The sequence below is a fragment of the Podarcis vaucheri genome, assembly GCF_965113315.1.
Source record: "Podarcis vaucheri genome assembly, chromosome: 15".
NCBI lineage: Eukaryota > Metazoa > Chordata > Lepidosauria > Squamata > Lacertidae > Podarcis > Podarcis vaucheri.
Genome location: NC_138753.1, coordinates 25,376,881 through 25,400,557, shown reverse-complemented (window position 1 = coordinate 25,400,557; position 23,677 = coordinate 25,376,881). Strand labels below are relative to the sequence as shown.

Sequence of the window (23,677 nt, the reverse complement as noted above, 5' to 3'; positions counted from 1 at the left end):
CAACCCCCCCACCACCATCATTTTTTCCTCCTTAAAAAAAAGAATGGATAGCACGGGCCGACAGCCATTTGTGCAACCCAAGAAGGTGGATTTGGGGAAGGATGACATATTGCATCAAAAACAACGCATACACCATATCTGGGTCCTCTGAACCATCGCCTCTGCTAGCCGCCGCTGCTAGTCATGGTGAACTGGCCTACCTGGTCACCTGCCGATCTCTTCTCGCCGTTGGCGCCCTGCAGGAGCCCCGCCTCTTCAGGAAGTTTATCTGACTTAACTTCAACTACAATCTCATCCTTATGCGCTTCGGGCTTTGTGCTAGGGAGGAGGGAGGGTAACAGTGTTGAGACGCATCCCTGTGGAGTAGGTGGGCTGCAGGCTGGGACAGAACAGCAGTTCCGGGGGGGCTCATCATTCAGCTCCTCTGGGTCCAGCAGAGGCTTGAGCTAGGCAAGTGCTTCAAGGGAGTGGAAGGGAACCCCATCACAGACCTTGTCCCCGCTGGAGTCTCTAGCCAGCTTTGGAGCCGCTTATAAAGCTTGCAAGGGACGCGGGTGGCGCTGTGGGTTAAACCACAGAGCCTAGGACTTGCCGATCAGAAAGTCGGCGGTTTGAATCCCCGCAACGGTCCCTGCTCCTGCCAACCTAGCAGTTTGAAAGCATGTCAAAGTGCAAGTAGATAAATAGGTACCACTCCGGCGGGAAGGTAAACGGCGTTTCCATACACTGCTCTGGTTCGCCAGAAGCGGCTTAGTCATGCTGGCCACATGACACAGAAGCTGTACACCGGCTCCCTCAGCCAATAAAGCGAGATGAGCGCTGCAACCCCAGAGTCGGCCATGACTGGACCTAATGCTCAGGGGTCCCTTTACCTTTACAAAGCTTACCTTTATAAAGCTTGCAAAGCACTATTTGACCAGTGACTTGGGTGGGACAGAAGTCAGAAAGGCGTAATCTCATGGCCAAGGGCAAATGTCTTCTGCCTGCAACCATCACCGATCAAGCTTTGTGTGTCAGAGGAGCTGCTTCCCCCTAAGGCTTGCTGAGTGGGAAATGACATTGCAAAGGACCTAGAGGGCAACAGCAGTTCAAGGTCCACCCCACTTCCTCCCTCCCATGGGATCAGAAGAAGCGCGCTGCTTGGTGCAAGGAGACTGGGAGGGGGCAGGAAGGGAAGAAGCATGGTCTCTGGTAGATGGATGAGAGGGAAGGAGGGAGGCACCCAAAAGGCTGCAAGGAAAGGTGTGTGTGCTTACATCTCTTGTTTGCCTGAGCGGCCACAGGTGAGCTTTCCTTTCTTGTGCAGGAAGTAAAGGACGGCGCCCAGGACAGCAATCGCCAGGATGCAGATGACAACGGCCACAATGATCACACCTTTGCTCTCCTGTGCTGTCTGCTCTGCTCGGGGAGGGGGGGTGGAGGAGGAAAGAAAATCCAAACAGAATCACCCTTCTTGCAGCCACAAAGCAGCTCTCAATATTTCCCTGGCTTCCTCCCAAAATGCAGCTTGAACCAGGACTGAGCCCTTGCAGGCTGAAATAGAGATGGGTCTCTCTGAGCATGGGCAGAGGGCCACGAAGGCACAATTCGTGCAGGCATCATTTCACTGTTCTGTGAAGAAGATTACGGCACTGCTGCTATTTCCGCTCACCGCTTTGGAAGGACTGCGATTGGGAGGAAGAGAGAGAAAAGGCATTTCTGGGCAGATCTAAAGCAAGGACCTGCTCAAATGCAAAGGTCACCCAAGCAGTTGCTGGAGGGTTCTGGCAGCAGATGTTTTGGGACTACAATTCCCATCATCCCTGATCGCTGGTCAGGCTAGCTGCTGGGAATCTGTTGGGAGTCCAAAACGGTTGAAGGGCACCAAATTGGGGAAGTCTCCAATACATCTCAGAAGGAGATGGAGGGAGTGGAAGGCTCCTGGATCTTATGGCAAGACTGCCACTCCTTCCTTGCAAAGCTATGGCCCATAATGCTTCATGGCAAGGCTCCGTATGTTGCTGTTTCTGGAAACACAGAGGAACAGCACAACACGGAACTCAAATTCAGCTTGCTTCTTTTTTTAAAGGAAAAGAAAGCAGGTTCCTAGTCTTCTTGGCAGTTAGCCAACACCTGCTCCAACCTCAGGAACTGACTTAGATTCCCAGAGGGGCAGGAGAGCAGCTGACTTACAGCTCCTGAAGACTAGCAAAGAAAGAAACAAATAAAACAATCATGCACATTGACGCAGCTTCTCTTCCCCCGCCCCTGCCGGTAGCATAAAACTTAATTTTTGGTTGTGTTTTTCAAAGCGCGCACAGCCCTGGCTACTGTCTCTGAGTCTGGAGTCAAGAAGACCAGCCAGCAAAATGCTAACAGGCGGCAAGAGCAAGCATTGGTCCGATTGGCTGAGGAAGCCCCTCAGGATTAGGCCCCCCTAACCAATGGGAGAGGCGGCTAGAGCGGAAGTAGAAAGGATACCTTCCTCAGCCCTTCCAGGAGTTTGGGAAGTTGATGTCTGGTTGTACCCAAACTCGGAAGTTTCGTTCCCTGGCCAGGTGGCGTTGGAAAAGTCATCTGGGCAGCGGCAGGTGGAGAATGTAGGCAAATGTTAACATTTAGTGCTAAGGAGGCTGGGAAGCTCTTGGCTTCCAAAGGAGAGGATGGCTCACATCCCTACCCATCTCCCCCTGGCTGGAGCGGCAGGTGTTAAAATGAGTCCATACAAATGTTCTGTGCCAAGACCCATTTTCATTGAACAAAGAAAAAGGTATTCAGTTCCCCAGTCCAGTAAGCAAATTACTCCCCTGCCACCTCAAAAAAGTTAACAGTAGGACAAGCTGATCAATGAAGTTTTAAATCTAGGAATCATCAAACTGATCTACTGACTAAAGTTATTGTATTGACTTACTCAAACACACACCCCACCTTAGATTACAGGGTAGATTACAACATCAGAAAACATAATAGTAGGCAATCAGTAGAAACAAAAAACGCTAAAACATCTAAAAGCTGTATCAACAATCTCCACCACAATAGGCAATGAATTCGCACATTGAGCAAAGTCTAGATTTCAAAAGAAAATTTATATACATATTTACATATTAAATTACACATATTTTATTGTATTTTCACTATATAGAGCAAGAGTGTAGTCTAAAATAAACAAAAATGAGATATAGTACCTGGATCCATGGGAGGTCCATTTGATAAAAGGACACAAACATCAGTTTTGCAGGGTTATGCCAAACATTTCCCCTCTACAGCATCCCACTTCTGTAGTGACCAGTCAGCTACAACTCACCCCCACCCCTGCAAAAGCAGGACAGGGCTGGATTCCCCAAGAAGAGAACGTCAGCCAGAAACCATCACGGCCACCACGCCCTGCCCCACAGCACACCCCCTCCTTGAATCCCCAAAGCATCCCCTGATATTCTCTCCAAGTTCAGTTTCAGCAGAGGCCAAGCCCTGCAAATTGGAAGGAAAAGTTTGGCTCTGAGCACGTGCAGAGGGCTATGCAATCAACTTCCACACCAGCCTGAGTTCTGGCTTATCTCATTTTGGAGCAGAGAGAGAGAGAGGGGGGGGGGAGGGAAATTTAAGCACAGCTGCCCAGCTAAACTGCTACCAGTGGTCCTCCTCCAATATTTCCTTTGCTGTCTACAGGCTGCTGTGGAAGAACTGCAACTGTTTTTGAGAGAAAGAGAGACACAAAGAGGGGGCTTTCCTCAGGGGCCCAACGGAGGCCTGCTTAAATGCAAAAGCAACTCGAGCAGTAGCTGAACAGGTGGTAACAGAAACGACTTTCAGATGCAGAATAAGAAATAACACAATATCACGGAAGGTGCTGGAGGGGGGCGGCGGCTCCTGGTTGCTGCAGCAAAGCTGATTTTCCCTCCCTGCCCCATCTCCCAACAGAGCTACCCCATAATGTAGGACATTGAGGGGGGGGGCAGGATTGGAATGATGTGCTACACGCAGGGCTGCGCATCATCTGAGATTTCCTGGAAGCGCAGAAAAGCTGCAGGGCACAGAAATCCAATTCGGCTCCTGTTGCTTTAGAAAAGCAACTCTCTAGCCCTTCAAGACTGTAGGCATTTTGTGAGAGCATCTGGTTGCTGAAACCTCAGGAGCTGAATGAGATTGCCGGGGTGGAGGGGCAGAATCAAGCACATTCGCAGATCAACGTTCCTCTTCCTGTAAAAAAAACCACATTCCACTTTTTGTTGCTGCTTTTCAAAGTGTTCACGTAGCTCTGGCATTTCCCTGTGAGTCTGACCAGTCTGCATAAATGCTAACAGTCAGCGAGAGCATGCGTCTGTCCAATTGGTGGATGGGGACCGGCCCTTGGGGTTGCCCCACACCAGTGGGAGAAGCAGCGGAAGAAAAATATACCTTTCAGCAGGTGACTTCCCAACATACCTTCTGCTGTCTGGTTGTACCCAAACCATGAGGTTTCATTCCCTGGCAAGGTGGGGGTGAGAAAGTCCTCTGGAGAGCAGCGTAAGGGGAAGGGAGGCAGTGTTAATGTCCAGCACAGAGGACTGTGGGACTCCTGTCATTTGCCGGATCATGCTGGGCTTCTCACCCGGAGGACAATTTCTTGCCCTACCCCCTAAGGCAGGCGTGAAAGAGTCTATAGGCAATATAGCACACAAACGTTCCTAGCCAGGGCTCTGCTTTTAGTATGAACCTCTTACAGGATGTTGGAATGGAGGGTTAATAAACCCATGAGGCTGGTGGCAGCATCTCAATTATGTGAGTGACGTTTTACCAATGCAGCAATTAAAAGCCATTCTAATTGAAAAACAGCTCAGTTGAAAAATCAGTTAAATAGCACTGAAGCTAATGAAGCTTTCAGTCTAAGAATTGTGAGTTTTTAGCAAATCAGCAATTCATAAGCACTAGAGACAAATACTAAAGGCCAAAAATGCATTTAAACTGATATGAAGTACGGTAGTCTGACAGACATAAACGACAACGGTTTTGCAGGTAATGCCAAACATACCTCATCTATGGCAATCCATTCCCAGAGTGGTAAGCCAGACACAACAGCCGCACACCTTGCCTCCTGCTTTTAAATGAAATGTGTGGAGCACATGGGAACTGGCTGGGCTCTCCAAGCCCCAAAGACAAAAATAGCAAGCAGGACGCATATGTACATACACCGCCCCGCCCCCCACTCAATATATAGTCACCTTTCTCATATCCAGAAATCAGCTCTCAATATTTATCTGGCTTCCTCCCAAAGCTTAGCTTGAACCAGGGCTGAGCCCTGCAGGTTGAAAAAAAGATGGGCCTCTGAGCATGGGCAGAGCGTCATGAATTGCCACACAGGCCTTAATTCTGGTATTTTGTGTATTTTGTAAAGAAAATTACCCTACCATCATTGCATTGCTGCCTGTTTCTGCTTGCCCACAGAGACCAATTCAGAAGAACTGCTGCTGCCTTTGGGAGGAAGAGAGAGAGAGAGAAGACTTTTCTGAACAGGACTAGCAAGGACCTTCTCAAAGGGAACCCAAGCAGCAAGAGCTTTCGGGGGCATCAAGGAAACAGTGCAGTATCGGAGAAGATGCTGGAGAGAGGATGGGGAGAGGCTCCTGGACTTTGTCAAAACGTGTTCTCTCTCTCCCTGGCCTACAGAAAGGCTACCCCACAAAACAATTCACTGGATATGCTCCTATCAGGACAAGGTGTTGCCTTCAATATCCTGGAAGCACAGAAAAGCAACAGAACATGGAAATCCAATCCAGCTCCTGTTTCTACTGAAAAGCAGGTTCTTAGCCCTCAAGACTGTGGGCATTCTGTGTCAGCAACTGACCAAAGCCTGCTGGAACCTCAGGAGCTGAATGGGGTGGCCAGGAATGCAGCCTCAAAAGGAATTATCATGCACATTCACAGGGCATTTTCTTCTCCTTGCAAAAAACCACATCCCACTTTTGGTTGCATTTCAAAGAGCTCACATAGCTCCGATGTTTGCCTTCAGGTTTGGCCAGTCCGCATAAATGCTAAGAGGCATGCGTCTGTCCAATTGGTGGATGGGGACCGCCCCTAGGGGTTGCCCTACACCAATGGGAGAAGCTGCTTCAGCAGCAGAAGAAAAATATACCTTTCAGCAGGTGACTTCCCGACATACCTTCTGCTGTCTGGTTGTACCCAAACCCTGAGGTTTCATTCCCTGGCAAGGTGGGGGTGAGAAAGTCCTCTGGAGAGCAGTGTAAGGGGAAGGGAGGCAGTGTTAATGTCCAGCGCAAAGGATTGTGGGACTCCTGTCACTTGGCGATCATGATGGGCTTCTCACCAGGGGGATAATGGATTGCCTGCCTGCTATGGCAGGCATGAAAAAGTCTATGTGCAGAGGTATACATATCTTCCTAGCCAAGGCTCTGCTTTTGGTATGAACCTAAATGCAGGCATTGGAATGGAGGGTTAATAAACCCATGAGGCTGGTGGCAGCATCTCAATTAAGATGTTTTAATATGGCAATTAAAAGCCATTTTAATTTAAAAGCCATTCCTCAGCATATTTGGAAAAATCAATTAAACTGCACCGAAACTTGTTTAATGAAGTTTTCAGTCTAGGAATTGTGAGGTTTTAGCAGATCAACAACTCATGAGCACTTGAGACCAACACTTAAGGCTAAAATGCATTTAAAATGATACAAAATACAGGAATCCAACAGACAAGAAGAGCAAGTCTTTCAGGGCCATGCCAAACATACCTCATCTACTGCAGTGGTAAGCCAGATACAACAGCCACACACCTTGCCTCCTGCTTTTAAACGAAAAGGTGTGGAGCAAACAGGAAGAGGCTGGGCTCTCCAAGTCCAAAGACGAGAACAGCAAACAACGCACACCAACACCCCCCACCCCACCCCTCCCACTCCCAATATATAATAGCCTTTCTTGTATCCAGAAAACAGCTCTCAATATTTCGCAGGCTTCCTCCCAAAGCTTGAACCAGGGCTGAGCCCTGCAGGCTGAAATAAAGATGGGCCTCTAAGCATGGGCAGAGTGCCATGAAGGCAATTTCCACACAGGCCTTAATTCTGGTATGTTTGAGGTGTGCGTTTTGTAAAGAAAATTACGCCACCATGATAGAATTGCTGACCGGTTTCTGCTTGCCCACAGAGACCACTTCAGAAGAACTGCTGCCGCCATTGGGAGGAAGACAGAGAAAGAGAAGGCCTTTCTGGCAAGGGCCTTCTCAAAGCGAAAAGCAGTTGCTGGAGGGATTGGGTAGCAAGAGCTTTCAGAGGCATCGTGGAAAAAGGGTCAAGATGCTGGAGGGAGGATGGGGAGAGGCTCCCGGACTTTGTCACAAAGTGCTCTCTCCCTCCCTGCCTTCAGAAATTGTTACCCCAAAAAACACAATTCACTGGATATGGGGGGCACTAAACATGCTGCTATCTGGGCTAAGTGTCACCTGCTATTTCCTGGAAGCACAGAAAAGCCAGAGAACATGGAAAACAAATTCAAGTCCTGTTCCTTTTTCTTTTTTTTTAAGCAGGTGCCTAGGCCTCTTGCCCTTGATACAAGAGAATGTGTGGCGAATACCTACTGAAATTTCAGGAAATGAATCCAATTGCCAGAGGGGAAGGGAAGGGAAGGGAAGGGAAGGGAGGGAGGGAGGGAGGGAGGGAGGTAGAACTATGCACATTTCTAGCTTTTCTTTATCCTGGCACAAAATTGTGCTTGCTTTTTAAATTACATACCTGTACATGATCTGAACTCAGAAGACCAGCCTAACAGGCAACAGCATGCATTGATCCGATTGGTTGGGGAGGATTCTCAGAGTACCACTCTGCAACCAATGGGAGAGGCTGCCCTAGCTGAATTATAAACAGATACCTTTTTGTGTGTCATTCCCAGCGGTACCTTGCTGCATTGCTGCAGGCGTTTGGGGAGTGGGTGTCTGGTTGTACCCAAACTCTGAAGTTTCATTTTCTGGCAAGGTGGGGGTAGAAAAACCACCTGGAGAGCAGCGGGCGGAGAATGTAGGTAATGTTAACAATTTAACACTAAGGGATTGTGAGAAGCTCTTGGCTTCCAAAGGAGACGATGGCTTAAATGACCCATTGGAGGCTCACTCATTAAATTAGGTCCGCAGCATTTCAACAATTCATCAATTTAAAACAAATTTCACGTAACTAAAAAGGTGCCGCCCTCAATAACGCAGTCAGAAGCATTTTTCCCATTAATCTTATTGATTGAAACTGTGCATGAAGAAGTTCTGGATTTAAAAAGGAAAAAAAGGAAACTATATATATATATATAAATTAGGCATATTTTCTTGCTCTTCAAATATAGACAACAACAGTATGTACTAAAATGACACAAGAAGTAAGTTATAGTACCTGTTTACATGGAGGTTCTATTTAATAAAAAGACGAACATTTACAATCTACAGCATCCCTTTCCCAAAATGGTTAACCAGAAGTACCTCCCGCTGCCACATGCCTCTCAAAGCCCCAAGAAACAGAATGGCAGGCAGGCAGAAACCAAACCCCCTCCCCAAATTCTCTTCTCTCCAAGATTAGGAGAGGATACAAATTGTAAGACTTCCTTGCTTAAGAAAAGAAAAAGTAGACCTCTTTAAAAGATTTTGCTAGAGATAAAGACAATGAATGAGTGTTATGACAGACCGCTCGCTACTATTTGCAATTTCCAGAAACGATGGAATACATTTTTGTTTCGATACATTTTTTCCAACTGGATGGGTGGTTGTTTTCATTGTTCTAAAACTGATCTTTACTGGGGTTCTGTGTTTTTTAAAAAACCTATTTTAGTTGTTTTTATGACTGCAAATCATTTTGGGCTTATGTGAAAAGCAGTTCATAAATTAATAAAACAATAATAATCTTTTTAAGGAGTTCAGGGCCCTAAGGTGCAAAGGTTGGCATCCGGTACAGTCTCCCTCAGGCCTTCAGAGGGTGGTGACCAAATATTATCACCCCTCTCCTGACATCCAGCATAACCTTCTGCGAGGGCAAAGGGAGCCGAGCAGATAGGCACTCCTCTTCCTCTCCTTTCACATTTGATGTACAGTGGTGCCCCGCAAGACGAAATTAATTCGTTCCGCAATTTTTGTCGTCTAGCGAATTTTTCGTCTTGCGAAGCACGAAATCCCATAGGAATGCATTGAAAATCAATTAATGCGTTCCTATGGTCAAAAAAAGTCCAAACAAAGCCAAATTTGGTACAACAACAGTTTATTAACTGCTCTTTAAAGTCACACATACTGTAAAGAGCAGTTCAAAAATTTAAGGGAAAATAAATTAACTTTATAAACAAAACATGTCTTTGTTTTTAGTCAAAGAAAAAAAGTCGCGAGACGTTTTCGTCTTACGAAGCAAGCCCATAGGGGAAATTCGTCTTGCGAGGCAAATCGCGAACGGAAAAAACTTTCGTCTAGCGAGTTTTTTGTATTGCGAGGCATTCGTCTTGCGGGGCACCACTGTATTTTACTTACTCAAAACGGATCCCACCTTTCTTCTAGGATAGATCAAATGAGATGGTGGCGGCGCTACATGGGGTTCTCAAGCAAATTGCCCAACCAGGCTCATCTTTGATGGGTTTCAGAAAGTCACCTCTCTTGGTGCAGAAGCTTGGGGCCCCGACTGTAGAATTCAAACGGCAGTGCCCTTCCTGATAGGCGGTGAGGGCATAACCCCCTGCCGCCTATCAGGAGCCAGATCCTAGCCTGCACCCTGTATTGGCCAATGGGAATGCAGGCTGGGATGTGGGCTGTGCCAGGGGGCAGAGCCACTGCAGCCGGCGGTGGGCTTCCCTCAGATCTGCCCCCCTGCTGATTTAAGCAGCCCACACTTGGGACACAGCCCGTTTGCTCTTGCGCCGGGTTTCCCCATCCCACTCACCCACGGTTTACGCTGATAGGCAATGACTTAGCTGTGGCTACCGTTCTTTATGGGGCCGGGTAGGAATTTGCCCACTGGGATAATTGGCTCTTACCCGGTGGTTTTGCCTACCTCATAGCAATTCGTCACAACTGGTTGGGCATTGGGACAATCCCTTGTTGGAGTTTGTAGTCCCTGCCTGCCCCTCCAAATGCTGGGGAATGCTGTTAAAGGGATTCGGAGGGAGTGACCATGTCTACATGCCCAGAGGGGCCAGGGCCGAAGGCACTCCCCCACAGCAGTCCCTGCGGGGGTCACACTATTGGATGTAAGTTTTGGAACCCCCGCCTGGACTGACCACGCGTCACTTCCACCAGGCGGGCCAGAAGTATTTAGATTGCCCCATGCCCAAATCAAACCTCTTTCATCTGTATTCAATAAAGCTGTGGCCTGTATTTTCCCAAAACCCCAGTCTCATTGGTCTCTTATTTATATGGTTTGAGGTATGGGAATTCAGATGCCTGGTCCTGCAAGTAGCCCTCCTTGTTCACCTTCAGGACACTCACACCCTCCCCAGCTTCCTCCTTCCTGCAAAGCCCAAGTCATCTTCTGTGGGTTAGCTCCCAGAACATGGACAGCACATTCATGTCCGTTTGACAGTCGTAAATGCTCAGTAAGGGGCTTACCAGTCTTGGCATTGGGAGTTCCTCTTTCTTGCCCTGAAGAAAGAAAAGAAAGAGGAATAAATACAAGCTGGAAGTGGACTGCTTCGTCACAGGTTGCCTGCCTTGCTGTGTAAGGAAGTGGGGTGGGGCTGACACAGCCACTGGCTTCATCTGAAACAGAGAATTCAGCATGGTGTACAGTGGTACCTCGGGTTAAGTACATAATTTGTTCCGGAGGTCTGAAACTGTTCATAACCTGAAGCACCACTTTAGCTAATGGGGCTTCCCGCTGCCACCAGAGCACGATTTCTGTTCTCATCCTGAAGCAAAGCTCTTAACCCGAGGTATTATTTCTGGGTTAGCGGAGCCTGTAACCTGAAGCGTATGTAACCTGAAGTGTATGTAACCCGAGGTACCACTGTATAGGAGTTTCGGGGTGTTGTTGTCGGAAGATGCAAGTCCACACCCCCTCTCAGGATTCCCATTTACACCAGGTCATGGGAAATAACCACAGCCTCTCACTGAACAGCGATAGTCACATAAAATGACACTCAGTGTAGAGCCGTGGTTCCCAACGTGGGGCACACGCCCCACAGGGGGGCAATTTGATTTTTAAGGGGGGCAATTTGAGAATGACATTAACAGTTAATGTCCTTTTAGGCTTCCTCCACGTGAATAGTTCACTTTTTGAATAATAAGGGTTATATGTCACCAGGGGGTGGCACCTGGATTTTAGAGATGTTTAGGTGGGGCATGGTCAAAAAAAGGTTGGGAACTGCTGGTACAGAGGAAATACTAAGCTAGATGGACCAGCAGTCTGGCTCAGCGTAAGACAGCTTCCTATGCTCATGAAAGTGGAGTGACATTTTCAGCACAGCTTTACTTCAAACCACTTTCTGGGCCTGACAGACTGATGCGCCTTGGCATACTTCTTCTGGTGTTGGGGACAGCTGTGACGGAAGAAAAAATGTTGGAGGGTACCATTATTTCCCCAGCCCCAGCCCTTCCCAGAAGGGCAAATGTACCCGTCACCACCAACACATTCGCTTGGCTCGCTGCTTTCCCCTGCGGATATTCAATCTTTACTGCGGAATCGGAGCAAACGCCCATTGGGTTTCCCGTGAATTGAAGTTTGCTCTGATTCAGTCCTAATGAGCGGGACAAGTGGGAAGTGTGGATGAGCCCTCTTCTCAAGACAAAAGGGATGGACTTACTCTGTGCCAGCATGAAGTGGTGCTGAGTGGTGCCCATCCTGTTTTTGGCGGTGCAATTGACTCCCGATTCTAGAAGGGCTTCAGTGACTTGGAACAGGACTGTGCTGTTGCGCTGATGACCCTGCATGACTGAAGTAAAGACCTGTGGAAAGAAAAGGGAGGGAGGATTAACGCTCCTAAGGAGAATTTAAAACAAAACAACCCAAAACAGGGCAGCAAGCACTGTGTCCCTCCAGATATTGCTGCTCTGCAACTCTCCTCATCTCTGACCATTGCCCATGTTGGCTGGGGCTGAAGGGAGTTGAACGGCCAAGTCAGGGATGAGAGGAGTCGCAAATCAACAATATTTGGAAGGACACAAGATACCCATCCCTGCACACTAAAGCATATTGAATGGGGGAAAGACACATTATACTTTGTTGAAACAGTCTTCGGACATGAAAAATATGGAACATTTGTTAAATATTATTGCCTTCTGCAGCATGTTTCATAAAGCATTCACATCCCATAAAGCCTTACAAATACCCCTGCGAGGTTGACCATTATTATTTCCTGCTTGGCAGGGGGTTGGACTCGATGGCCCTTGTGGTCTCTTCCAACTCTATGATTCTATCATTTTATATTATTGGGGGGAGTGAGGTAGACAGCAGTGGCTTAAGCAAGTGCACCAAGTGAATTGTTGATGAGGTAAGATTTGAATCGGGGCCTCCTCGCTTCACCGTTCTCCATTTATTTCTTTGAAATAAACCCCACAAAGAGCACATCTTACCGATCCATTGACACTCCATGAGATTAGCAAGGGGGGTGTCGAGTACCCGGTGCACGTTAAGTTCACCATCTCGCCTGATTGGACATGCAGCACTTCCTTCCGTGCGACCAGCACTGGTTTTGCTGCAAGGAGAAGAGGTGGCTAATTGTTGTTGCTGCCCCAGCACCCAGGACTGGGATGGGCGGAAAGATACTTAGAGAGAGCTGTCACTGTGCGATGCCTACCATGGACGGTCACTTGAACCTGTTTGGAGCGGGAAACAGCAGGGGTGCCTGGCATCGGCATCTCTACAACACAGGTGTATTTGCCTGAGGTGTCGAAGCCGACGTTGGTCAAGTTCAGAAGATTCCCCTTCTCAATCACCCTCCCTTTCTGGAAAAGCACAATATACATCGGGCGGTTTAGTTTGGTCAGAATCAAGTAGATACTTTCAGAGTTAATGCTAAATACATTACAGTGGTACCTCGGGTTACAGATGCTTCAGGTTACAGACTCCGCTAACCCAGAAATAGTACCTTGGGTTAAGAACTTTGCTTCAGGATGAAGACAGCAATCGCGCAGCAGCGACAGCAGGAGACCTCATTAGCTAAAGTGGTGCTTCAGGTTAAGAACAGTTTAAGAATTGACCTCAGGAACAAATTAAGTTCTTAACCTGAGGTACCACTGTACTTTTGGTAAATGAGCCGTATAGCTGCTAGAGGGCTGTGAAAATTTGTGTCCTGGGCTTTTTAGACTTGTATACCCATGTACTATCTGCCCCTCAAGGGGTGCATTGGTTGCCAGATGTGAAATATAGAGTGGAACCTTGGTTCTTGAAATGGCTTATTTGACGAACAAATTGGCTCCCAAACACCAAAAACCCACTTTTCAGAAGCCGAACATCCGATGTGGCTGTCAGCTATTGTTTCCAGGGCACCTGCGTCAATCGGAAGCCACTCCTTCATTTTTTAACATTTCAGGAGTTGAACAGACTTCTGGAACAGATTAAGTTCAAGAACCAAGAATCCATGGTATTGGTTTACCAACTGGTCAACAGCCAGACAGATAACCAGCTAACAGAGTAACTGTGTGCATGTTTACATTGTGTGCAGTGGGACTTCAATGTGGCTTACTGCAAAGTAAGTGTTTTTGAATTGCAATCTAATACACCATTAACTCAAGTGAACAGCCCTAAAATGAGAATACCTTTTCCCAGTGGAATGCCAAGGGCTTGGAGCCTGTTGCATTACAGGTGAGGAGAGCATCCTCTCCTTCCTGCAACTGTCTGAGCGAGGTCACTGGAGGCACAGAGGTTATCACAGGCTCATCAAGATCTAAGGGAGAGAAATCATATATACTTGAGGCAACACAGATGAGATTCCTTCGCTTCACCCCATCTTTATGCACTGTGGAGCAGCACCTATCTGTCTCAGGCAGTTACATCTGTCTGGGAATCAAAACCTGAAGAGCCACGTCATTCTGATAAGCAGAACAAGCTCAGAACATCCATGAAGGCTTTGCTGAAGCTTTGCTGGGCAAAGAGGAGTATATCCACTGCCTGTCTCTCACTGCCTCCCGTGCTTCTGCTTGGCCCTCACACATCCCTCGTACTGATGAAATTCTGGGTTCTCTGACAACTATGGGTACAAAGTTTAGTCCATAGATTGGCTGGCATGTTGTGAAAAACGTCTTAATTATTTTAGCACTGTGCCTGTATTGTAAGGCAGATGTCAAAACAAAAACCACCTCTCCCAAGAAGATTCCTGTGAATGCCATATTCAAAAGCAAGGAAGCCAGCTTCCCATCCCCACATTTATGCAGTTTTAAATCAATCAGCTCATGCTCCCGAGAACAGCCGGCTAAGATTTCTCAAAACCAGATGAAGGCTCTAATGAAAACCCAACAGGCCACTTTGTACTGAATAAAACCCACAGGTCCTACTCACAGTTCACCAGCAGAGTCACGTTGGCCGTCAGCTCCACAAGCGTAACATCCTGCAGGTCAAGCACTTTGCACAGGTAGACTCCGCTGCGCTCCTTGTTGATGTTGTAAAGGTGCAGGAACCCCTGTTCAGAACCCTGTTCGAGGGCTTCCTCCTCCTAGCAGAGTGCAAGACAAAGGAGGACAAAGGCTGAACCTGCACGCTGATGACAACAAGGAGGAAATACTGCCCAGCCAAGAGACCCAGTCACCAACATCCTATCTATCTTTTCAGGACAGGGTTACATTTTCCTGCTGCCCCTCCCAGATATTTGATGGCCTGTCTGTTCTAGGTTTCTGATTTCTTTTCACTTATTATTTTTTTACCAGTGTTGATTTTTTAACTCAAACATGCATTCAGGGTCCCATCCCTTCATCTTGTACTTTATATCTGCATGGTGGTAGTGCTTCTGTTGCAACCCGCCTTGAATCAGGGGATGACCCCGCAGCTGAAGACCAGTGTGGTAGACAGCACTAAGCTAGATGGACCTAGCGACTGTGGCTTGGTATACGGCACCTTCCTCTGTGCTGCAAGCTCACCTCCATTCTTTTATTATTATTATTATTATTAAAGATTTTCTTGTTTTACAGAAGTATGTGTAATGTCTCTCGTATTTTTTCCATGTAACATTTTTACAAATCCATTTCATTTGTTAAGACATTATGCATTTGTTGAGACATTATGTTTCTATTATGCTTAATGTATGTAGGGTTTGGTGTCAGCGTTGCTTGTGCTGTTCACTTGTGTTCCTTTGGTGGTGAGAGAGGTTGGGGTTGGCCTAGGGTGTGATTGTTTGCTTGTGATTGGCTGTGGTGATCTTTGTTTTCGTGTGTGAGTGAGGTGGGTGGGTGTTTTGGATCAGGTTAGCCATACTGATTTGTATGCTGTTGGTGGATTATTGTCATTGTCTTGCTGGGCTGTGTATGTGATAAAGGGGAGCCATAGAAGGGTAAAGGCGTCTTTTTCTGTTTGTCCCCGTGTCAGTTTCAGTTTATTGGTTAATTTTTCTAGTAAGGCTGTTTCCCAGACTATTTGGTACCATTGGTCCATGCTTACTCCTGGCAGGTCTCTCCAGTGTCTGGTTATGGTGTTTCTGGCTGCTGAAAGTAGGTGGGCTATGAGTTCTTTGTGGTGTAAATGGGCATTGTTGTCTTGGAAGATGTTTAGTAGGGCCACAAACCCCCTAGACGCAATCAAAGCTCACCTCCATTCTGTACAAAGTATACAGAGGTGGCGGATTCCCATCTGCTTCACAGCGCAGGGTCACATTATCTCCCTCCTTCACATCCGGGCCTGGAGCATCAATCACGAAGCGGAGACTCTCAGAGGGGTCTACAGAGAGGGGCAGAGGAAAAAAGAACCTTCATTCGCCTTCTGGTGCTTCTCCTAATAAGCGCAGACAGAGAAACATGGGAGACACAGCAGATCAAGGAATCCTAAGAGCTGGAAGTGGGGCTTCTCATCCAATCCCCTGCAATGCAGGAATCTCAACTAAAGCGTTCATGGCAGATGGCCACCTAACCTCTGCTTTAGAGCCTCCCAAGGACGGATAGTCCACCACCTTTCATGGGGATCTGTTCTACTGTCTAAAGAAGCTCATACTGCTAGAACGTTCTTCCTGATGTTCAGTTGGGACTCTCCTTTCTTGTAACTTGAAACCATTGATTCAGGTCCTAGCTTCTGGAGCAGGAGAAAGCAAGCTTGCTTCCTCCTCCATGTGACAGCCCTCTTTTCCAGGCTAAACAAACCCAATTCCCTCAACTGTTCCTCATAAGACACTTGGTTTCCAGACCTTTGATCATCTTGGTCGCCCTCCTCTGCATATGTTCTAGCTTGTCAATATCCTTCTTAATATTGTGGCACCCAGAACTGGACACAGTATTCTAGATGTGGTCTGACCAAGGCAAAACAGAGCAGCACTATTACTTCCCTTGATTGGGATACTTTCCTTCTGTTGATGCCTAGAAGCCTAGAATAACATTAGCTTTTTTTTTGCTGCTGCTGCTGCATCACACTGCTGACTCATGTTAAGCTTGTGGTCCACCAAGACCCCTAGATCCTTTTCACATGCGCTGCTCATAAGCCAGGTGTCCCCCATCCTACATTTATGCATCTGTTTCTTCCTGCCTAAGTTAGAACCTTACACTTGCCCCTATTGAAATTCATTTTGTTAGTTCTGGCCCAGATCTCCAATCCATCAAGTTCATATTGAATCCCAATTCTGTCTTCTGTGGCATTAGCTACCCCTCCTAGTTTGGTGACATCTGCAAATTGGATGAGCATTCCCTAAATTCCTTAATCCAAATAATTTATAAAGAGATAAAGAACTGCTGGGAGGGGCAAGGAGGAGGGGACTGCCACACCAAATTATTTTATTATTATTATTATTATTATTATTAGAATTTATATACCGCCCTATTACATGTCATGTGTTTCCCCCCAATAACAGCACCCATGTAGCTCCCCTTAATGTACTGGTTGGTCCTCAAGGTCCCTTGGGATGTGGGGTCCTGGGTTTTGGCCCCAAAGTCCATCCCTAGTTGCACTTCTGCATGAGGCTCGGTCTTCTCCTTTCTTAGACCTCCCAATGAATGTGCTCAGTGCTGCTAAAAGGAGCTCAGCCTTACAATGAACGTCGACTTTGAAGCTGTCCGACTTGGATGTCTTGTTATTCCCCATCAGGGTGTAACTGACTTGGCAGTAGAACTCAGCACTGCGGTCTTCTTTGGTGACTTTTGCCGAAAGGGTGCTGCGGACAGTCCACAGGCCACTTGATTCCTTGATGAGGCCAGGACGGATATCAATTTCTGATTGAAAGAGGAAGAGAGGAGAGGTTTAGGAAGAGCATTTAATTTGTGAAAAGTGTGCATGGGTGAAAACCTGCTGGAGGAAGGGTCAAGTAGAAGACGATTCTGAAGAGCAGCTACAAACCTTACATGTTACTCTGCTAAGGAGCAGTTTATGCTGCAAAGGTCACCTGGCCTTGTTTCTCCAGCTAAGACAACCCTTACTGCAAACTCAACATACTGGCATGTGCTAACGCAGGGGTAGGCAACCTAAGGCCTGGGGGCCGGATGCGGCCCAATCACCTTCTAAATCTGGCCCATGGACAGTCTGGGAATCAGCGTGTTTTTACATGAGTAGAATGTGTCCTTTTATTTAAAATGCATCTCTGGGTTATTTGTGGGGCCTGCCTGGTGTTTTTACATGAGCAGAATGTGTGCTTTTATTTAAAACGCATCTCTGGGTTATTTGTGGGGCATAGGAATTCATTGATTTTTTTTCTTCACTAGTCCGGCTCACCACATGGTCTGAGGGACGGTGGACCGGCCCATGGCTGAAAAAGGTTGCTGACCCTTGTGCTAACGTTTCACAGATCTGTAGCCCTGATGTTTTGCTTTTCCCATGAGCTTTGATGCCCCATATTGTATCATTTAACATATTATAACCCACTTTACAGGCAAGATCAACTCCCATGGCAGCTTACGATTACAGTCTGCCCAATATAATTAAGGATAATTAAGTCACTTCCTCCAGAGGCCGAGGATGGAGGGAGCTGCCAATAACACCAGCGGATGGGTGATGGAGATGCCGATCCATGAAAGCAGCCCTTCCTTCCCCTGCTGAGCTGCCCCAACTTGTACTATTCACCCATCATTACTCATACTCTTCTGCAGCCAAGACTCTGCCTTTTGGGGCACCATGGCCTATTGTCACAATTCCCTTGAAGGACTCTGATTCAGACCAGGAACTGCAGGCACTGGAGCAAGAAGATGACAACGGCAACTCAAGAAAAAAAGAGGAGGCACGTCCCTCCAAAGGCCGCAGCTTGGAGCCCCCACAGGGACAGGGCTTCTCGTGAGGAGTAGCTGGCCATCTTTGCCTCTGCTTAAAAGCATGCTGGGTAGGCAGGGAAACTTGATAGAACATCACAGCTCCTGTGCCACATTGGAATTCTTAATATGCATCTTGGACTTGTGAACCCTGGGCCCTTGTGCCTAGACTGGGCTTAATTCCTGCTAACCCTTTGCCTTGTAATAAGCTTCTGGACTGTACCCGGCTTTTCTATGCCTCCGAGTCTGCTTTAACAGTTTTAACCTGTTAATGACTCACCCTTCCCATCCAACTTCAGAGGGACTCCATCCTTGTACCAAGTGAGGGTTGGTGTTGGATAGCCATTGCGGCTGGTGCAGGTTGCAATCTGAAAGACAGACAGACTCAAACACTCCATACTCTTCAGAGCTTACAGTCCACGGGTTCAAATCCCAGACTGATTTATCTTGTTCCATTCTAGATCCAGACCAGATTACATAAAAAGGCTTCCTGCTAGTGCAACAAAACATCACTTCCATAAATCAAGGCTGGGCAATTGGCTCATAGTCTCCTTTACGATATCTTGATAGCTGTGGGCTGTGCAAAGTCTCTAACGCACCACTGTGTTGTACTCCTAGTGATTTTTGGGTGATAAAATTACCTTCTTGCTGCTTCAGCAAAAAATGTAGTCTTTACTGCAACATCCCCCTTACTGCTAGCAATAGTCAAATTTGGCTCTCTTGAGAATGTTAGGCTTTTGGCCGGAAAGAAAAACCTGGACATACAAACTGTCAGGCAAGGGGAACTCTGGCCTGGGCTTTAGGTGGTCAGTGTGTGGAGTCTCAGTGCACTGCCACTCCCTCTCTCTTTCCATTCCACTGCTAGATGAGACAAAAGGGCTAGGATTTGCCTCTAGGTTAAGGTTACCAGATGTCCCCGTTTCCTGGGGACAGTCCCCAGATTTACAAATCAGTCCCCATACAAAATTGATTGAAGTTGAAAAGTGTCCCGGATTCATTGAAAAAAATCTGGTAACCTTACTCTAGGTTTAGCCTGGTTTGAGTGTAATTCAAGGAGTACTTCTATTGTCTGCAGATTCCCACATAGCCAAGGCTCTCTACTTTGTGCCCAAACAAGAGCAAGGAATAATCCTACTCAGAACCCATATAGTTTTGGAGACATCTCAACATTTACAAACTTACCTACTGGACCAAAATAACTACAAACCTGCAAAGTGTATATTTTTAAAAAAAATATTAATAAGCAGAGAAGGCGAGGGATGGAGAATTCTGTGGCAGATACCAAATACAACTTTGTGAAGTGCAACTGCCAGGTTGTTTCCAGGCCCAATTCAAAGTACTCATATATAAAGCTTTAAACAACTCAGGACCCAAATAGGCGAAAGACCATCTCCCTCCCTACTTGCAAGTTTTAAATTGTTTTTAAAGTTGTATATTAATTTGGGACGTTATGGTAAAGGGCAGGTAATTAATAATAATAATTGCAGGTGCACTAAACACGGCACAGTTCTTACCTCACTCAAATGAGGGTCTCCTGTGCTGATACCACGATTAGTCTTCTGAATCTCAGGTTTTTCTGGAGCTTCTAAAAGAAGAAAGAAACCAGGCAGGGCTAAGTGGTGAGGCAGAAGGGAATAAAACAACCACAGCCTAGACTCTGCTGGGCATGTCCTCTTACTGTGCAATAAGCCCCATGGGCAAAATGGACACACAATATGCCCTCTTACCTTCAGTGCCCCATCAACTCTCTGCTCTCATATCCTAACTCACCCCCATCAATGACCTTCATTCCTCTGGCTACACCACCATTCAAAGGTATTTTCCCTCTTCAAAAGGCTTCACTCTTTTCGCCCTTCTTGACCATAAGCCTGGAACAGACTCCTCTATAACCAGCACAAGTCCACCTCTCTTACTTGCTTCAAATCTCTCCTCAAAACCAACCTTGGCGGACCCCATATTCTACCGTAACCAAGCTTAAGTGTGTTAACTGAAATAACCATATATTCATCCTCTGGTCACTTCTCCCTCCCCTGCTCCAGTGTTGGACTTAAGAGATGTAAACTCCTTGGGTCCTGTTCTCCTCTTCTTAGCAGAGGGTCATGCGCATGGAAGGCCCAATCCCGAGCCTTGCATTTAGTAACTCAAGAGGGAGAGGAGAGATGGGTTGTTTGTCCCTCTTCTGCTAGCCCACCCAGTTTCCATATTGGTCTGGGGGAAGGAGGGATGGCTCACTCACTGTGTTCCTCCTCTATTAGGCAGCTGGCAGAAGGCAATTATTTTACTAGCCTGGCTTAAGGTCTGCATTTCCATGCTAGGTGCAAAGGAAGGGTCTTTCCCCTCTTCCATGGTCACCATGACATAAACAAGAATTATGGACCAGCAACTGTTGTGGGCTTATTTACAAGGCTGACCTCTATAAATATTAGCGCAAGTGGGTTAAAACCCAGCCTCCCCAGTGCAAAAGGCTGCCACCAAACTGCAGAAGAACAAAGTTTGGGTCCCAGGGTGTGTTCTGAAGCCGCTTTGAAGCAGCCACCTTTATAAATGTAAGGAGACCCGAGTCTGATCAGTATGTGGGAACCAAATGTGCACTACACCTTGGGTTCCCTTACGGGAGGAAGGTGGGATACAAATGTCAAACCAACCCACGACTGTGGCACGAACAAGGGCCAAGAGCATAGAGAAAGTGTCATGGTAACAGGGGCAGAGGGGGCATTAAAAAGAAGAAGAAAAGCTTGGCGCAACGACGCATCAGGCGCACGGCCATTCTGTGAGGTTCAGGGGACCACAGCAGCGAAGCAACCACAGGATGTGCCTCCCAGTGACTAACAACAAATCTAGTTGGGATGAAGGGGGTGCTGTGTGGTTGCCTGTGGACAGCTAAGCACATGCCCCACCCGCAATCCAGCAAGGTATGCAATCCGAGGAAGGTCTGGATTGCAAAAACACTGTGTATTGCACCTGCTGTAGGATAAGGGGCCCCAGTAGCACTCACTGGAGACGCGCAGTTCACTCCGGTTCTCAGCGACGCCGTGCATGCCGAACCCCACCTGGCACACGTAATTCTTGGCATCCTGCAGGACCACCTTGTTAATCTTGAGGAAGAAATCAGGTGTGATGCTTAACCGGTCATTGGGAGGCTCATCTTGGTGTTCTTTGCCCTGGACCATGTAGATGATCTTCTTCCTTTCCATTTTGCCCTTCTCCATCTAAAACATCAGAGAGAGAGAGATAGCACGCACTACAATGCCGCAGTGCAAATAGAGGGCAAAACCCGGCCCTCCCATCCAAGGTCATGCATGCCCTACTGCCAGTAGCCAACGCCAAGTAGGAGAGGATGTGTGTTTGAAGAGAGAAGCACCTGTGGCAACAGGACTTGACAGCTGTCCATGGGTGGAGAAGGCCAGGAAGGGTTAAGAGTCCTGACTCCCAAAAGTAAAAGAAGTCTAGGTGCTGTTCAGGCGCACAGGGACATTCAAGTTTGCAAATACCTGGGAGAAGCATGGAAGGTTGGTAACACGCAGGAGGAGTTTGAAGCATTTTTTCCAGTTTTGACGCTTTCTGTGAATGAAGCTCAACTTCTACCGTTGCTGCTGTTTAAACAGCTGCCCGTGCTTTTACACATTTAAAAGATCATTCAGTCCATTTATGAATGGAGCAGGAAGCGTGGGTTTGTTTCTGATGTCACAAGATTCCAACCAATAAGCATAGTGCATAGATTGCTCCTGCCACAAACAGCCTCCCCTTGATTGCAATTTCCTGAATGTCTGCATGCTCTCTCTGTTGCACTGATGTTCAGAAGGGACGTTCTGAGTATTTTTAAGTGCCTTTAACTGTGCTTTACTGAGAATTTTAATGCTTTTATATTTTTGTAAACCACTTTGGTTTTCTTACAATCAAGTGATACATAAATTTTGTGAAATAATAAATAAATAAATAAATAAATAAATAAATAAATAAGAAAGAACGAACAAAAGAGATATACTGAAGAGCAAAAAGTGCCATCTATTGAAAAAGAAAAGAAACTCACAATAAATCACTTTTGATTTTAGCTGCCAACACTCCATTGCACAACTTCATTAGGATGTGCTTTACAGCTGCCCCTACTTTTAAAAAACCCTGGGATTTTTTTAGGCCACAATCCTATGGGACTAAGTCCCATTGAGCAGGACTTACGTTCATACAGGCATTCATAGGCTTTTACTATTATTGTGTCTTCAACACGGTGGCTTTGTGCATTGCATTCAGTTAAAGAATTTTGATAAATGCAACACACAAGTGGTGCAAATCTAGCCAATTATGAAAGTTTACTTAAAAATTCACCAGTATTTAAAATGTCTAAGTGTTAGAATGAGATGTTCCCTGGTGCCTACAGTTATAGAATGCCTTCATTCAAATAAACCCCAAATTTGTTTTACTGAAGTTTCTTTGAAACAGGGTTAGGTCACGGTGGAGGAGCTTTTTCCTCCTAGAGGGACTGCCCAGTGGGTGATTTGCCACACGATGGCAGTGTGGGAAAGCCTATAAGAACTCAGTCCTGCTGGATCAGAGTAAAGGCCGACCTAGTCCAGCATTCTGTTCCCACTGTGGCCAACTGAATGTTTATGGGAAGCCCACAAAGAAGATATGAGTGCAACAGTTCATTCCCACATGTGCTCGCCAGCAAGTGGTAGTCAAAGGGCAATCTGCCTCTGATATAGGAGTTACGATATTCTTGTCCTCTGTGAATATTCTAATCCCCTTTTAAAACTGCCCGAAGTTGGCAGTAATCACTATATCCTGTCACAGCAAATTCCATAGTTTAACTATGTACAGTGTCAAGTACTTCCTTTTGTCTATCCTGAGTTTTTCCACATTCAGCTTAGCACAGTAAAGACCTCAGCCCAAAGGAATTACGCTGTAAGGCTAGAGACATAGGGTTGGCAGGAGAGGTAAGAACTAATAAAAAGGCAGTGAGGCTGGGGGTAGAAGGGAACCTGGTGCAAGCAGAGAATGAGAGATTTCAGTGAGACACAACAACGTGGTCCCCTCCAATTCTATAATCCTATGATTCCATGATTCAGAGTGTTCCTCCAGAGTGACAAATAGCTCTGCATCACTCAAAAGCTTCCATTCACTTTCAACTCTGGTTGAGCCCAATGAAAGCACAAGGACACAAGTCCTCTTTAGGTGTTCACTTTAAAATACTCAAGAAAAAGGTGTGTAAGGAACTAGGTGCCTATGCACTGGCATCACAATGTCCCCAATACATGCTGGGTCCAACAGCTGCCCTATCCCCAACCTTAACACACTGCATCAAAAGGGGCTTTCTATGCATGTTCAGCTGAATGCACTTTGAAGCCTCCTCATAATTCTGAGCCCTGAGAGTGCAGAGTTCCAGACTGTGGGGATGGTTCTGAGC

The 23,677-nt window shown here is 46.7% G+C and overlaps 2 protein-coding genes across 6 annotated transcripts in view; both read right to left on the bottom strand.

The window, feature by feature from the left end:
* MCAM (melanoma cell adhesion molecule) overlaps positions 1–23,677 on the bottom strand; it is a 57,446-nt gene that overhangs the window by 1,586 nt on the left and 32,183 nt on the right. For 3 of the 5 annotated variants that reach the window (XM_082200965.1, XM_082200967.1, XM_082200969.1), the window contains 13 exons: positions 21,272–21,485; positions 19,791–19,861; positions 18,557–18,644; positions 17,071–17,250; positions 15,648–15,775; positions 14,408–14,561; positions 13,669–13,796; positions 12,708–12,855; positions 12,484–12,605; positions 11,715–11,856; positions 10,522–10,554; positions 1,257–1,398; positions 201–318 (listed from right to left, as the gene is read on the bottom strand). In XM_082200965.1, the coding sequence (XP_082057091.1) occupies positions 201–318; positions 1,257–1,398; positions 10,522–10,554; positions 11,715–11,856; positions 12,484–12,605; positions 12,708–12,855; positions 13,669–13,796; positions 14,408–14,561; positions 15,648–15,775; positions 17,071–17,250; positions 18,557–18,644; positions 19,791–19,861; positions 21,272–21,485 (1,668 nt within the window). The remainder of the gene's footprint in view (positions 1–200; positions 319–1,256; positions 1,399–10,521; positions 10,555–11,714; positions 11,857–12,483; positions 12,606–12,707; positions 12,856–13,668; positions 13,797–14,407; positions 14,562–15,647; positions 15,776–17,070; positions 17,251–18,556; positions 18,645–19,790; positions 19,862–21,271; positions 21,486–23,677) is intronic. The other 2 variants (XM_082200966.1, XM_082200968.1) reach the window with 2 other exon arrangements.
* LOC309519865 (uncharacterized protein) lies at positions 1,405–9,017 on the bottom strand. The gene is made up of 4 exons (XM_082201119.1): positions 7,830–9,017; positions 6,116–6,184; positions 4,402–4,470; positions 1,405–2,556 (listed from the first exon to the last, which is right to left on the bottom strand). The coding sequence occupies exons 1-4, from the start codon at positions 7,864–7,866 to the stop codon at positions 2,417–2,419; spliced, it is 315 nt and encodes a 104-aa protein (XP_082057245.1). The 5' UTR covers positions 7,867–9,017; the 3' UTR covers positions 1,405–2,416.

What these genes read in the sequence shown, in the direction of transcription:
- LOC309519865 (XM_082201119.1), bottom strand. Translation starts at nt 7,866, where the DNA reads ATGCAGCAAGGTACCGCTGGGAATGACACACAAAAAG. An exon ending in TGGGAATGACACACAAAAAG is followed by an intron (nt 6,185 to 7,829) that starts GTATCTGTTTAT and finishes ACTGCTCTCCAG; the next exon opens with AGGACTTTCTCACCCCCACC. An exon ending in GTACAACCAGACAGCAGAAG is followed by an intron (nt 4,471 to 6,115) that starts GTATGTCGGGAA and finishes GCTGCTCTCCAG; the next exon opens with AGGACTTTCTCACCCCCACC.